The following is a 14,668-nucleotide window of genomic DNA, read 5'->3' as shown; positions in this document are numbered from 1 at the left end:
TAGAGTGCAACATTTACAGTGAAAACCAACAAAACCTTTATAACCTTCTAAATTTAGAGGACATACTCCATACATTCTTTGATTGTACATAAGCATTTCACCTTATTTAGGACGTACAACAGAACAAGAGACATTTTCCACATACGGAAGGATATAGATCTGATTCACAATCACACACTAACAAAGGTGCGGATTTTAATTTGGGGGGAAAGAGATGATTCACAGTCTATTTGATTTAGGAAAATGATGTATAGTTTATACTTTCGGGTGAAAACACTTTGCATAAACAAGCAGGGTGTGACACTTGCTTGGTAAATTGGAGTTCCTTTTAGCTAGGTTGGGAGGGAGAAAGAGGTTTATACAGAAGCAAATTATGAGATATTCTTGTCTAGGAGATTAACAATAGTCTCATTTAGACATTTCAGTTTCTATTTCTGGGGAGAGGAACTCCCGACTGTGGTGGATCTATGGATTCTTAGACAAGGTGTCTCACATAATATGAACCATTTTCTTGCGGTCTTTACTTCTTAGGTGGATCCTATTTTGCGATAAACAGAGGCGGACTTTTCTATTTTTCTGAGGGCCAGAAGGAACAAGTAGCTATTAATCATTCAGAGGCATATCTGTTCCCTACATCCATCACAGAGCCAAGGGTGAAAGCTGAAAGCCAGAGTCAATGGGTGAGCTGGAAGCATGATCAGGAAGCAGAGGCAGGGGTTGCAATGGAGAAGGACAGGAACTAGACAATTTGGAGGTTCAACAAGGACAAGTGCAGAGTCCTGCACTTAGGACGGAAGAATCCCACGCACTGCTAAAGGCTAGGGAACAACTGGCTAAGCAGCAGTTCTGCAGAAAAGGACCTGGGGATTAAAGTGGATGAGAAGCTGGATATGAGTCAGCAGTGTGCCCTTGTTGCCAAGAAGGCTAACAGCATAGTGGGCTGCATTAGTAGGAGCACTGCCAGCAGATCGAGGGAATTGATTATTCCCCTCTATTCGGCACTGGTGAGGCCACATCTGGAGTACTGGGTCCAGGTTTGCCCCCACACACACACACACAAAAAAAGGATGTGTACAAATTGGAGAAAGCCAGCAGAGGGCAACAGAAATGATTAGGCGACTGGGGCACATGACTTACGGGGAGAAGCTGAGGGAACCGGGTTTATTTGGTCTGCAGAAGAGAAGAGTGAGGGGGGATTTGATAGCTGCCCTTTGTGATGGGTTCTCTCATTGGGACCCCCTTGGGACTGTCACTTGATGCACTAAGATACCACTGAGCCTAACCCTTCTGCCAGCATGGGCACCCCATGCCAGTGCCTTGCTGAGCCAGACTCTCCAGGCCTCCTCCAGCACAGACACAGAGATAGGGCCACACCCCTCTGCAGAAAACAGACACTGAAATCAGCTCCTCTTTGGGGTGACTCAGTTAAAGGGACTTACCTCAGCACCCCAGTGTACAGCCCCAATGGGACCTGAACCCCAGAAAAATCCATCTTAAACTGTATAAAGTTTTATACAGTATAAGTTTCCATTATTCACCCTCTTTCTCAAGGTAAAGAGAGATATGCATAGACTGTTTGCTCCCCAGGTAACAATTACTTACACTGGGTTTATTAATAAACAAAAGTGATTTTATTAAGTATAAAAGGTAGGATTTAAGTGGTCAAAAAAGATAACAGACAGAACAAAGCACGTTACTAAGCAAAATGAAACAAACAAACCAGGCTAAGCTTAATACACTAAGAAACTGGTTACATGTAATATCTCACCCTCAAAGATGTTCCAGTAAGCTGCTTTCTCAGACTAGACTCATTTCTAGTCTGGGCCCAATCCTTCCCCCTGTTCAGTCTCCGTTAGTTCCAGCAGACATCTTGGGTGGTAAGCAGGGGTCTCCTCATGACCCTCTCTATGTCTTGCTTCACACCCTTATATAGATTTGGCCGAAGGCAGGAATCCTTTGTGTTCTTGTTTAAACATTCCCCCCAGCCTTGTGGAAAAATATCAAATCCAAGATGGAATTCCAGCATCAGATGACACAGACACATGTCTTCACATCACCCCTCCTCCTCACAGGTCCCACAGACTTACAGGGAAACAAATCCATTCACAGCCCATTGTTTCTTGCTTAAAAGTCATCAAGTTCCTGAAGTACCATTAATGGCCCTCACTTAGCATAACTACAACAGGACCTTAGATTTCTACTTCATATTTCTAACTTCAGATATAGAAATGATACATGCCTACAAACAGGATGAACACATGCAGCAGATTATAACCTTTCCAATGGTATGTCACATCACACATTTTGCATAAAGCATATTCCAGTTATGCCATATTCATTTTTCCATAAAGAATATGGAGTGCAACGTAACACCTTTAAGTACAAAGAAAAGGAGTACTTGTGGCACCTTAGAGACTAACCAATTTATTAGAGCATAAGCTTTCGTGAGCTACAGCTCACTTCCTCAGATGCATATCGTGGAAACTGCAGCAGGTTTTATATATACACAGAGAATATGAAACAATACCTACTCCCACCACACTGTCCTGCTGGTAATAGCTTATCTAAAGTGATCATCAGGTGGGCCATTTTCAGCACAAATCCAGGTTTTCTCACCCTCCACCCCCCCACACAAATTCACTCTCCTGCTGGTGATAGCCCATTCCTTTAGGTACCTTTAAGTACCTAAAGGAAGGTTCCAAAAAGGATGGAGCTTGGCTGTTCTCAGTGATGGCAGATGACAGAACAAGGAGCAATGGTCTCAAGTTGGATATTAGAAAACACTATTTTACTAGGAGGGTGGTGAAGCACTGGAATGCGTTATCTAGGGAGGTGGTGAAATCTCCATCCTTAGAGGTTTTTAAAGTCTGGCTTGACAAAGCCCTGGCTGGGATGATTTAGTTGGAATTGGTCCTCCTTTGAGCAGGGGGTTGGACTGGATGACCTCCCGAGGTCTCTTCCAACCCTATTTTTCTATGATTCTAACTGAAGCAGGCAACTGAACACAGGAGCGGAGTGGGGAGAAGTAGAAGCAGAAAGCAAGAAGCAGGACCAAATGCAGCTACAGACATGGGACGCATTGAGCCTCCAGCAAGCTCCGGCTGGTGCTGGGTCATGTAGTAGCTAGCTCCACCCCTTCACCAATCAGGAAGTACAATCAACCAGGCACACCCTACCAGATGCCCAGTGAGCTGCTGGGAGGTGGACCCTGCTGCACTGGGATCACAGACAGTCACAGCTACTGTAGGGAAAGACCAGGTGTTTAGGATTTTTCAGAGTTTGGATGCTCTTTTAGCACATCGTTGGAGAAGTGAGATTTTCATGATAGCAGGGGGGAATTTTAATTGTACTCCTAACAAGCAATTAGCTAGGAATCCTGGAACCGCATCCACTGTCTGCTCAGTGACTATCAACTCTTTTAAGGGTTCAAATCCATCATTTTTTTCTTTTCTTGTTTTCACTGTGTTTCGTGTACCGATTTTATTAAAGTTCTTTTTAAAAGTCAAAAATCTCTCCTTCTTGTGGGAATTCTCTGATGCGTGAGTTCCCACTGAATCTTTTCTCACCACTGGCGTATTTCTAGGGTATTTCACTCTTGTGGATTCTCCGATGTTTAGTGAGGTATGAGTTGTTACTGAAGCTTTTCCCACAGTCCAAACATTTATGGGTTTTCTCTCCCATGTGAATTGTCTGATGCATAATAAGGTGTGATTTCTGAATGAATCTTTTCCCACAGTCCAAACATGTATGGGGTTTCTCTCCCGTATGGATTTTCTGATGTCTAAGAAGGGCTGATCTCTGACTAAAACTTTTCCCACAGTCCAAACACATATAGGGTTTCTCTCCTGTATGGATTCTCTGGTGTCTAAGAAGGGCCGATCTCTGACTAAAACTTTTCCCACAGTCCAAACATGTATGGGGTTTTTGTCCCGTGTGCGTTCTCTGATGTATAATAAGGTGTGAGCTCTGATTGAAACTTTTCCTGCATTCAAGACATTTATACGGTCTCTCTCCTGTGTGAATTCGGCGATGTTTAATAAGGTGTGCACTGTGACTGAAGCTTTTCCCACACGCAAGGCATTTATAGGGTCTCTCTCCCGTGTGCAGTCTCTGATGCGTAATAAGGTAGGAGCTGTGATTGAAACATTTCCCACAATCCAAACAAATATGGGGTTTCCCTCCCACATGATTTTGCTGATGTTTACTAAGGTTTGATCTCACGTTGAATCTTTTCCCACACTCGAGACATTTGTAAGGTCTCTCTCCTGTGTGCACCCTCTGGTGCGTAATAAGGTCTGAGCTCTGAATGAAGGCTTTCCCACAGTCCAGGCATTTATAAGGTCGCTCCCTCATGTGCATTCTGCCATGTTTAATAAGGCCTGAGCTCTTACTGAAGGTTTTCCCACAGTTCAAGCATTTATACGGTTTCTCACCTGAGTGGTTTCTCTGAAGTGTAACAAGGTTTCTACTCACATTGAATCTTTCCCTACTCTCAAGAAGCGTATAGGGTTTCTCTTCCTTGTGATATGTCTGTGGGGCTGTGGTTTCCTTGGGATCTTTGCATGCTGCCCCATATTGAATGGATTCATCCAGTTTCCTCCTCGGATAATTTCCCAGCTGCATCTCTGAGCTGTGTCGAACTTCCCAGGCATTTCCCTGTTCCAAGCCCTGGGAAAAATTCCCTTCAGCTCTTCTCAAAAACCTCTCCTGCAGTTCCACTTGCCCAGGACCTTCCTGCTGCTGATTCTCCTCCTTGTTCTCACTCACTGTCCTCTCACCTGCTGGGAGAGAGAGAACCCAGACAGGAGTCACTGCCTGTGCCGGGGAGAAAGGACCGAAAGGGGAATAGCAAAGAGGGAAAACACCACACAGTGACTGCTGGGGAGATGGAGACATTGGATTCTGCCTCCACATCCCAACCAAACACTCCCAGGTAAATAAAGTCAGGGAGGAAATTCCCGAGAGCTAACAGGATGAATGGGAAGCTGTGACTGACATTTGCTGGGATGATATGACACCAGAACTGAGGGCTCTCACTCACCGCACATTTTGGGAGTCCCAGTTTTTCCTTCACTCGCCAGATGTTTCTGTCACGGTTTCCCTGCCCCCTCACCTGTGCGGGTGCCTCTTGGGCTCTCCCTTTCCTTGGCAGCCTGGAGATCCGGGACCCAAGGCTCCTCCCCTCCTTCCAGCCGGGCGATCAGCTCAGGTTTGGGAATGGGGAATCCTGCAGAGGGGGTGAAATCAGGCAAGTTCAGGGCGCATGGAGTCTTGGTGGAGTATCTGTCATAAAGGGCATTCCCTGAGTTTAACCTGACCCCGATTTGTGCTGGAAGGGGTGATGATGTGGAATGTAAACAGATGAGGGACAGGGTCACTGAGCCCCCTTGGGAGCGGCAGACATGTAGGGAGATAGTGGGAACCGACATGGTCTCACTAGGAGTTCCCAGAATCTGTGCCCCCTGGGGGACAACACATCTAGATAGACTTACAAGCAGTGCTGGGGAGGAGCCAATGGTCATGGTACGTAGGTATCAATGACACAAAGGAAAGTTAGGATAAGGTTCCTGGGGGCCAAAGTTAGTCTGATAGGTAAGAGATTAAAATTTATTGTCTGAAATGCTTCTGGTTCCACGCGCAAGGCCAGGAAGACAGGCAGAAATGCAGGGTGTCAATGCATGGATGAGATGATGGCATAGGAAGGAGGGATTTAGCTTTATTAAAAACCGGGGAAGGAAGAGACTCTATAAGACGGATGGGCTCCCACTAAACCAAAATCAAACCACACTGCTGGCATGTGAAATTAAAATGGTTGTAGAGGGTTTTTCAAACTAAGGGCTGGGGAAAAGCGGCCAAGTGCGGAGGAGGAAACGGTTCAGGCAGAAGCATCTCTTAAGAATGAATTTATTAAAAAAGTGACTCTATACCCTAGTACTGAGGCTAGGGAAGGAGTTGATAAAGTACAGATAGGAGCTAGAGAGGAACAGTTATGCAAAAAAATGTCCTATTGAAACATAACACATGACGGCAAGCATATTGAGAAAATGTACAAATGCTTACACACAAATACATATGAATGCTTACAAACAAATGCTAGAAGTCTACAAATACTAGGATGGCTGAACTAGAGTGCCTGGGTTAAAGGAGGTTATTGATATAACAGGCGTTGCGGAAACACGGTGGAATGAGGATAATCAATGGGACACAGTAATACAAGGGTACAAAATATATAGGAACAATAGAGTAGGTCACACTGGTGGGGCAGTGGTGCTATTATATGATAAATAAAAAACCCAGAGTCAAATAGGGTGAATATCTAAAATGAATCCAACTGTAAATGATGGATAGAAATTCCAAGCTTGAAAAATAGGAGTATAGCAGTAGGAATATGCTACTGACCACCTGACCAGGATGGTGACCGTGACTGTGATATGCTAAGGGAGGTCAGAGAGGCAGAAGAAAATGTAAAAATAATGGGTGAGTTCATCCATCCTCCTATTGACAGGATAAATGTCACCTCAGGATGATTCAGAGACAACATTTCTAGACACCATAAATCAGAGGTTCTCAAACTGTGAGCTCCATTCAGGTGGTCCACGGACAGTTCCCTCTGAGACATTGTTTCCCAAACTGGGATTTGCGAACCCCTGGGGGGTTGCACAATGTTACAGGGCGTTCTCTGGGAAAAATTCCTTAATGGCGGACAGAGCTGTCCCTAGGGACCCCGGGCACCATGGGGCCAGCAGCCTGGAGCTTCGGGGGCTTCCAAGAGCTAAGCAGATCAAAGCAAGCACATCCATCACACTGAGATGTAAACTTCAAGACTCCTTATAAGAAATGGAAAGGGAGGTAGATTTTTTTTAACTGTTTTTAAAATTAAATAGGCTGCTAGTATTGTTTTAAAATTCTTATGAAGAACAAGTTTAAGGTTTGTTGTAATGTGCATGGTTTGCCTGGACTGCTCAAGACCTGAATGCTTGTGTAAGAGGAACTCCTTGAGTTGGCTGCTTAAATCCCTTCATGCTGCCTCACATCTGATACTCCTTGATGAAACCTAGGAGCCTTGTCTTATAACAGGCTTAATCAAAGTGATACGACCTACAAAAGTGAGATCGTGGAAGAATGTTTCCATTTTCATAATGTAATAAAAATACAGTAATGATAAATAATAATAATAGTGTGTAATAAGCATGTAATAAAACCAAATTTTATATTTCCAAGATCACTGCTTTTCTAATTTATGCTCAGGTAAGGGAGAAAATCTCTGGAAATATTCATTTTTAGGAGGGGGTTTTCGAGACTTGACATTTTAGTAAAAGAGGTTTGTGGGTTGTTAAAGTTTGGGAACCACTGCTCTAAGCCTAAGAGTATTCCCATTGACTCTTAAGTAGCAAGCAGCACTAGGTTTGGTGGGGGTGCTGCTAGGTGTTTTGTAGGATAAAGACCTTATTTGCAAGCTCTTTGAAGCAGGAATCTGTCTGCAAACTCCAAGCCATGTGTTAATGTGCTCCAGGACCTATAAAAACTCAACGAGTCCACTGTGAGTTTTTGAGTTGGTGACACCCACAATGTGAAACCAGAAGAACTTTGCCTGTTTCTACAGGGCTCTGTTGCATTTGCACAGCGTGGGTCCTAAACAATCATTTAAACTCCCCCTCATCAACCACTTGATATTTTACTTCACTTCATATTTTCAGTGTTGTTACTGGTTTGTGATTTTGTTTTGCTCTTTGTGTCACGTTGTTACTTATTTTTAATGTTCTATGTGTGTGAAGTATTAATCAAATTTAGAGTGGACATTTCAGAGAAATTGCATAAGCCTGAGCAAATGCCTTTTACTCTCCTTTCCAGTATCAGAAAATATTGCATTAATATTTGCGATGAGAGCATGACTATTTCTAGTTGACTCACAGATTTGTTTAGCATCTTAAAGCTGAGCTATCTGTGCAGATAATATGCATGTATGAGGAACAGTTAATTAGTAAGGGTTTTTTTATATAGTGCTTTTATCCAAAGCGCTTTACAATAGCTTTACAATCAACATTCGGAAAGATCATTAAGTGTCTGCCGAGATCCTCAGCAACATTCAAATGGTCCATGAAAAAAACATTTGAGAACCACTGCCATAAATTATTGCTTCTTGGAGCAGCTAGATCTCGAGTGCACCAGAGGAGAGGCAATTCTTGATTTAGTCCTAAGTGGAGGACAGGATCTGGTCCAAGTGGTAATTGTAGCTGAACTGCTCAGTAAAAGTGACCTGTAATATAATTAAATTTAATATCCTTGTAGGAGGGAATACACCAAAAAGTCTAACATCAGTACGGGCAAATTGGTTGAAACTATGGTAAAAGAAAGAATGATCAGACACAGAGATGAACACAATATGTTGGGGAAGAGTCAACACAGCTTTTGTAAAAGGAAATCATGCCTCACCAATCTATTAGAATTCTTTCAGAGAGTCAACAAGCATGTGGACCCACCACAGTAACATTTAACTTTAACAAGGGAAACGACAAGAGAATGAGGATGCTAGACAGGCAAAAATTAAAAAGAGCAGTCCCCAGGGTAAAATGCCTGCAAGCAACATGGAGATTACTTAAAAACACAGTAGGAGGACCAAAAAACTGCCACCATGGCTAAATAGCAGAGAAACAGAGGCCATTAGAGGCAAAAAAACATCCTTCCAAATTTGGGAATCCTGGTGGGGATAATAGGAAACTTGGGCAAGTTAATTCTAAAAGAACAATATGGCAGGCCAAGAAAGAATTCAAGAAACAACTTGCTGAAGATACAAAAATTAACAGTAATTTTGTTTTTAAGGTCACATGAAGGAGGAAGCCTACCAAACAGGAAGTGGGGCCACTAGATGACAAAGACTCTGGGAAAACAAAGCCACTGTAGGGGAGGTAAATGAATTTTTTGCATTGGTCTTCACTGCAGACGGTGTAGGGAGACACTCACATCAGAGCTATTCTTTTCTTTGAAGCCCATATTTGTCCCACATTGATGTTTCAATAGAAGATGTTTTAGACCAAACTGATAAATTAAACAGTAATAAGGAACCAGGCTCAGGAGGTATTCGCCCAAGAGTTCTCAAGGAACTAAAATATGAAATTGCAGAGCTACTGATTGTAGTCTGCACTTCAGCCTTGGTACCAGATTAATACACACAAGAGGAAGTATTTTTTCACACAACGCAGAGTTAGCCTGTGGAACTCATTGTCGATGTATGTTCTGATGGCCAAAAAAGTATAACTGGGTTCAAAAAAGAACTGGAAAACCTCACGGAGAATAGGTCCAGCTAGGGCTATTAGCCAAGATGGTCAGGAACGCAACCCCATGCTTGGAGTGATGGCGAACATCTGGCTAACGGAAATTGGGAATGGAAGACAGGTGTGGGTGACTCCAGAATTCCTGGTCTCACCCCAGAGTCTGCACCCCCAGCCAGAGCCCTCACCCCCTCGCATCCCAATCCTCTGTCCCAGCCCTAAACCCCTCATCCCCAGCCCCACCCCAGAGCCCACCCCCGCAGCCAGAGCCCTCACAGCTTTGCACCTCAACCTTCTGCCCCAGGCCTAAGCCCCCTTCCACACTCCAAACCCCTTGGCCCTATCCCCACCACATGAATTTTGTATGTGCACCAACATGAAGGTGATGTGTCACACATCCCCTCCATATTGGTGCACATAACAAAATTCATTCCACTCAGGAGTGGGAAAAAAATATAGGGAACACTGAGGCAACTGTTATGTTCTTACATTTCTGATACCCCCATCCCACTGGAGGGAGTATGGAGATGAAAGTCTATCTCACACTGGAGCTGGGGACTACACGACCCTCCCCCCCGAATCCAACTGACCAGGGAAGAACCTAGAGTCAGACATGCAGATCCCACAGCTTCTAATAACTTAGGGGACAGGAATCCCTTACCCAGTGAGGTCACCGTCTCGTAGTTCTCCTGCATGACATCCCTGTAGAGAGCTCTCTGAGCAGGATCCAGCAGAGCCCCCTGCCCCGCAGTGAAATACACAGCCACCTCCTCAAAGGTCACCGGCATCTGAAACAAGAGTCCCCAACTCAGCACCTGCTGCTCCAGCCACAATTCATGGGGGAGAAAGGTCAATAAAATGGAAGCTCTGGGAAAGCCAGAATAGCAGAATCCCACCCCAACCCTGCTCAGAGCAGCCAGGAGGCTTCAGGTGGTGGGAGAAGGCAAGAGCTCCTTGTCTCCCCAGCAGATGGAACAGGGCAGGCTCTTCTCATTTCCCACTCGCTTGCCAGCCATAGGGAGATACGGGAAGCAGAGCTCTGAGCCAGGGACAGGAATCCTGACAGCTTCCCTTTGTATTTCACAGCACCCTTTGGCCAGTAGGGTCAGGGTCCAGAACTGGGAGTCTGGTCAGTTTCCCCAGCCCTGCCCAGGGGGGTGTTTCCTGGTTCAGAAATGAAGGAACGTTCCCCCCTGACCATGGGCCTGTTCAGAAAATCATTTCCCAGCAGGTTTGTCACACGCTGGCCGCCCCGTGCCTCACCCTGCGTGTTTCCTGCCCCTCCCCCTCTACAGCAACCCCCCCCCCCCCCCCGCAGCTCCCTGAAAATCCCCTACCTGAGCTGGCTCCATCACAGCCATTTCTCTTCCCTGTCCCCTGGACGATCTGGAGCAAAATCTGGAGCAAAACGTGGACGTGATTCCTCAGCCTGTCAGGGCGAGAGGGGAGGTTACAGAAAGGGCTTGAGTTCACGTCACACCCCAATTCCCCCCAGGCTCTCTCCCTGCGGACAGACGCTCTGGGCTCTGCCACGCTGGGAAAACCCTCAGTCACTTTATCACAACACAGGGTAGGGACAGTGACAGGCAGGCAGAGGCTGATCCCATTGGTCCATCCACACTCATCCCCTGCCAGAGCCAGCAGTGAATCCGGTCTGACACCGGTGTGGGCGAGATCTGAATCCTGCAGGGAAATCAGAACAGGGCGCTGGGGAGCCCCGAACACTCAGGAGACAGACCCCACACCAGTATGGGTGTATCTGACAATAACACATCGGGAGCAGGGTGTGTGTCTGTGGGGTGGGGTGGGCTGGATATTTGCCTTGGTGCTTCTGAACCTTTGGGAAGAAGCCTCCACCGACCCCCAAAACATCATGGACTATTTGCAGTAAAAGATTTCCCCTCTAGCTGCTGGGTGGGGCAGCCCCTCCCCCTCTCCTGCCCCATGGGGTGGGTGAGCTGCCCTTGTATCTCTCCCTCTCCTTCTCCCCGACCGCTCCCTTCCCCAGCCAGTCTGCTCTTGCTCTCAGTCTCCCCCCAGCCTCCCCTCCCCACATCCCCCGTTTCCCTCGCAGTGACCCCCCCACACTCAGAGTTTCCTTCTGTTGCAGCCCTGTTCCCATCCGCCCCATAAGTCTCCCCAGATTCTCCTGCATCGCCCCATCCCCCTTCAGCGCACCCCCGCCCCCATCCCATCCTGCCCCTCACACATCCCTGCTCCCCCTCAATACCACCTTATCTGCACCCCCGCCCCGCGCACACCGGGGGCTGCGGCAGCTTTCCCGGGCCCGGGGCAGGGAATCGCAGCCGGCTCCGCGGGGCGCAGCCCGGGTCCAAACCCGCCCCCTGCAGCCCGGGGGTGCCGGGGGGGGCGGGTCTCTCTTACCTTCCCTCCGAGCGGGGCCCCCCGGGGCAGGGGCCGGGCCGGGAAGGGGCCCTGGCCGGGCTGGGGGCTCTGCCCTGGGAGAGGCTCCCGGGGAGCAGCGGGCAGGGCCCGGCTGGAGGTTCCCCTCTCCCGGCTGCAGCCCGGGCTCCGGGCTCCCAGCACCAGCCGCCGGGGCGCGGGGATCTCGCCGGGAGCCAGAGTCCCCGCAGCGGCTGCGAGTCACTTCCTGGGCCGGGCCTGAGCCCCGCGATCCTCCCCCCAGAGCCGCCCCCCAGCCGCTCCTGGGTCCTAGCGATCAACCCACCGATCTGCAGGCCCCTGCCCCAGACCCTGCCCCCTGGGGACCCCACTTCCCCAGGGCTCCTGCAGCTTCTCCCAGCCCTATGTAGGCGTCCTGCCCAGAAGCCACAGGATCACTGGGGGGACAGAAAGAAGCCGGGAGATCCCGGGGAGCGGGGAGAAGGGGGCTTTCCATGGGGGCTGGGGGTTGTTCCAGAGAGCCCCCCATGTCTGCATGGACACAGGGGTGATGGGCTCGGGTCCTGGTCCTAGAGAGGCTGCCCGGGACACGTTTCTCGGTGACACCGTCCGACTCAGCGTGTGAGTCCCTCGAGTACAAAACTGGTACACGGAGCCCTTTGCCAGAGACGGTCTCTTGTCTCCACACCCCCATCCGCGGCTACCAGCCCTGGGCTGGAGCTACCAGCTCTGCTCCCCCGGCTCTCAGGTCAGGGAGCTGCCAGTGCCACGGCAACAGGTTCATTCAGTGATTTGTAGGCCCGGATTCACCCATCCCTGGGTCTCTAGGCAAACCCCCCTCATGTCTGCCCCCCACCCCCAGGAATCCCAACTACCCCTTGCCCAGCTGGCTCCCCCATGTGGGCACTGAGTGCTGGTCCCCATCCAGAGCCTGGATGTCAGCGGCAAAGCTCCGGCCGGCCTGGTTCAGGTCGTCTTGGTGCTCTGCCCATTTAGGATTGGCTCCAGGGTCAAAATTTTTCCTGGGGGAGCAGGGGTTTCAGCGCCACTCACTGACTGGCACCCACTTTGTGGTCAGCCCTGGCTCCACTGGATCCCTCCAGGGTTAGGAGTCTGGCAGAGAAGGGCTGGGGGGGAGTTGATTCAGTAACTGTTGTGGCCAGAGGGGTCTGGGCCCTGCTCAGAGAGAGGAGGCCCCTCTCCATCTCTCTTTGTTTTCCAGCCTAAGTCATAAGCTGCTGCCTCCTCCATCGGGATCTGGGAGCCTGAACTGCACAGCTGCTGCTCCCCAAGCAGGGTCTGTGCTGGGGAGAGACCCTTAGCAAAGCCCACTCTGTGCCCAGAGCATCTGAAGATGTACACTGGGCCAGAGGAAGAGACTGACTCAGCAGCCCAGGGGTTGGGGCACCTGACGGGGTGAGCCCTGTCCCCTTTCCCAAGGACTCTGTAATGACACCCAACGTGTCCCAGGTTTAGCAGGAGAGATTGAGGGAGCCCGACGTTGGATGATCCCCTGGCCCAATGGTGAGAGCATCTCCTTTGAGTAATATTTAATCACGGGTAGTTTTAGTAAAAGTCACAGATAGGTCACGGGCAATAAACAGGAATTCACAGAAGCCTGTGACCTGTCCGTGACTTTTACTATAAATACCCATGATGACTAAATCTCTGCTTCTGGGGCCCCGCTACTCTGGGGGGGGGGTGCTCCAGTGGTGGGGGCTGATGGGCCTGAGTGGCCCACTGCTCTAAAGCCCCCAGCGACCATTCTCCCGCTGGCTTCTGGGGCTGCCCCTGGGCCACTGCTCCGGCCGCTCCCGGGACCACTGCTTCTCGGGCAGTCCCTGAGGCTGGCCCCCCAGGACTGATGCTTGGACACTCTCTGGGTGTGGGAATGTTGTTCGTTCAAGCAAAATTTATGTCCAAAAATACGTCAGAGGCCCCTGAGTTTCCTGGAATCCTCGGCTCAGACATGGCAGGATGTTGTAAGTAAAAGGAAGTTGGACAGCGGTGGCTTGCTGACTGATCATGGCTAGGGTACTGGTTGACAGAAGGGGGCTTTCTTGATCAGGGCAGAACATTAATCATATTGGGATACCTCGGGATGAAGTGCCCAAGTTCCCCGCAGTGTAGGCATAGGTCTACTGGTTCCTTACTGTGGCAGTATAACAGGGTTGAAGCTGGTCAGCCAGTGCGGGTTGAAAACTGGATTTCCTAGTCGGCATTCAGCCAGGTGATCGACAATGATGCACAGCTTGGCCACAGCCTCTGGGTTGATTGGGGGCTCTATCTGGCATGGGAAATAGGAATGTTCTGCTGCTTCGTTCCATCTAGTGCCAGCTGCTAAGGGTTGGAATTCTGCAGCGAACCTGGTAACTGGGCTATTCCCCTGGCATAAGTCCTGAAGTGTGTTCTCAGCAGAATGGGTGCAATTTGGGTCATTGAAGACAGCCACCACGTCTCAGCTGAATTCCTCAAGATGCCCCGGCAAGGAGCTGGAAGTTCTAGTGGGTGGAAACACCCAGACTAGGGCTTCCCTCACTAATAGGCTGATTATGAACCCCACTTGGGCCTAGTCACTGGGAAATGAACAGGGTCGTAGCATGAACAGGAGCCCGCCCTGATTCAGGAAGCCGTGAAATTCCCTGTGGTCGCTGTCTAACTTGGCCAGCAGCAGAATCTTTAGTTCCCGAGTGACCTGGGCTCTGGGTAGTGAGGCCTCAGTCTGGGGTGGCAGCCTCTGAAAGGTATCCATTACCTCTGAGAAGAAGAGGAAGGCCTTGCTGGAGGCCAATTTCTCAGCCAATCAGGTCTCCGGTTTTCTCTCTTGGGTGGCTCAAACTGGCAGGATCACAATCAGGTTGTGGGTGGTTGTGTCTAAAGGTCAGAACCATGAGGATGACCAGGCACCTGGAGGGGAGAGTGGAATCAAGCTGGAGACAAGAATCAGGACCACAGGGCACGTGGGGTCATAGTCAAGAGCAGAGCTGTAAGCATGAAAAGGAGTCAATGTATGAATTTGCCAGGGTGCCGGATAG

General features: G+C 49.0%; 1 protein-coding gene across 3 annotated transcripts; it reads right to left on the bottom strand.

The window, feature by feature from the left end:
- Window positions 1-1,608: 1,608 nt before the first annotated feature.
- Window positions 1,609-14,498, bottom strand: LOC311530864 (uncharacterized protein). 3 transcript variants are annotated; one of them, XM_084647845.1, is made up of 5 exons: window positions 14,389-14,498; window positions 10,607-10,698; window positions 9,931-10,057; window positions 5,114-5,227; window positions 1,609-4,778 (listed from the first exon to the last, which is right to left on the bottom strand). In XM_084647845.1, exons 2-5 carry the CDS (start codon window positions 10,628-10,630, stop codon window positions 3,580-3,582), a joined length of 1,464 nt encoding a protein of 487 aa, XP_084503971.1. In that variant the 5' UTR covers window positions 10,631-10,698; window positions 14,389-14,498; the 3' UTR covers window positions 1,609-3,579. The 3 variants fall into 3 exon arrangements, with proteins under 3 accessions (XP_084503971.1, XP_084503970.1, XP_084503972.1); XM_084647844.1 differs by having other exon boundaries at window positions 1,609-4,781; window positions 14,389-14,491; XM_084647846.1 differs by lacking the exons at window positions 9,931-10,057; window positions 10,607-10,698; window positions 14,389-14,498 and having other exon boundaries at window positions 5,042-5,120.
- Between the last annotated feature and the right edge of the window lie 170 nt (window positions 14,499-14,668).

This window comes from Lepidochelys olivacea (assembly GCF_965140295.1).
Source record: "Lepidochelys olivacea isolate rLepOli2 genome assembly, chromosome: 14".
Classification (NCBI taxonomy): Eukaryota; Metazoa; Chordata; order Testudines; family Cheloniidae; genus Lepidochelys; species Lepidochelys olivacea.
This window is presented reverse-complemented; position numbering and strand designations above follow the sequence as displayed.

Bases quoted from the DNA above. Each gene is read 5' to 3' on its own strand.
- LOC311530864 (XM_084647844.1), bottom strand. From the start codon at position 10,630: ATGGCTGTGATGGAGCCAGCTCAG. The intron at 10,058-10,606 runs GTAGGGGATTTT...CTCTTGTTTCAG, and splicing joins CTGTGATGGAGCCAGCTCAG to ATGCCGGTGACCTTTGAGGA. The intron at 5,228-9,930 runs GTAAGGGATTCC...CCCCCTCTGCAG, and splicing joins CGAGACGGTGACCTCACTGG to GATTCCCCATTCCCAAACCT.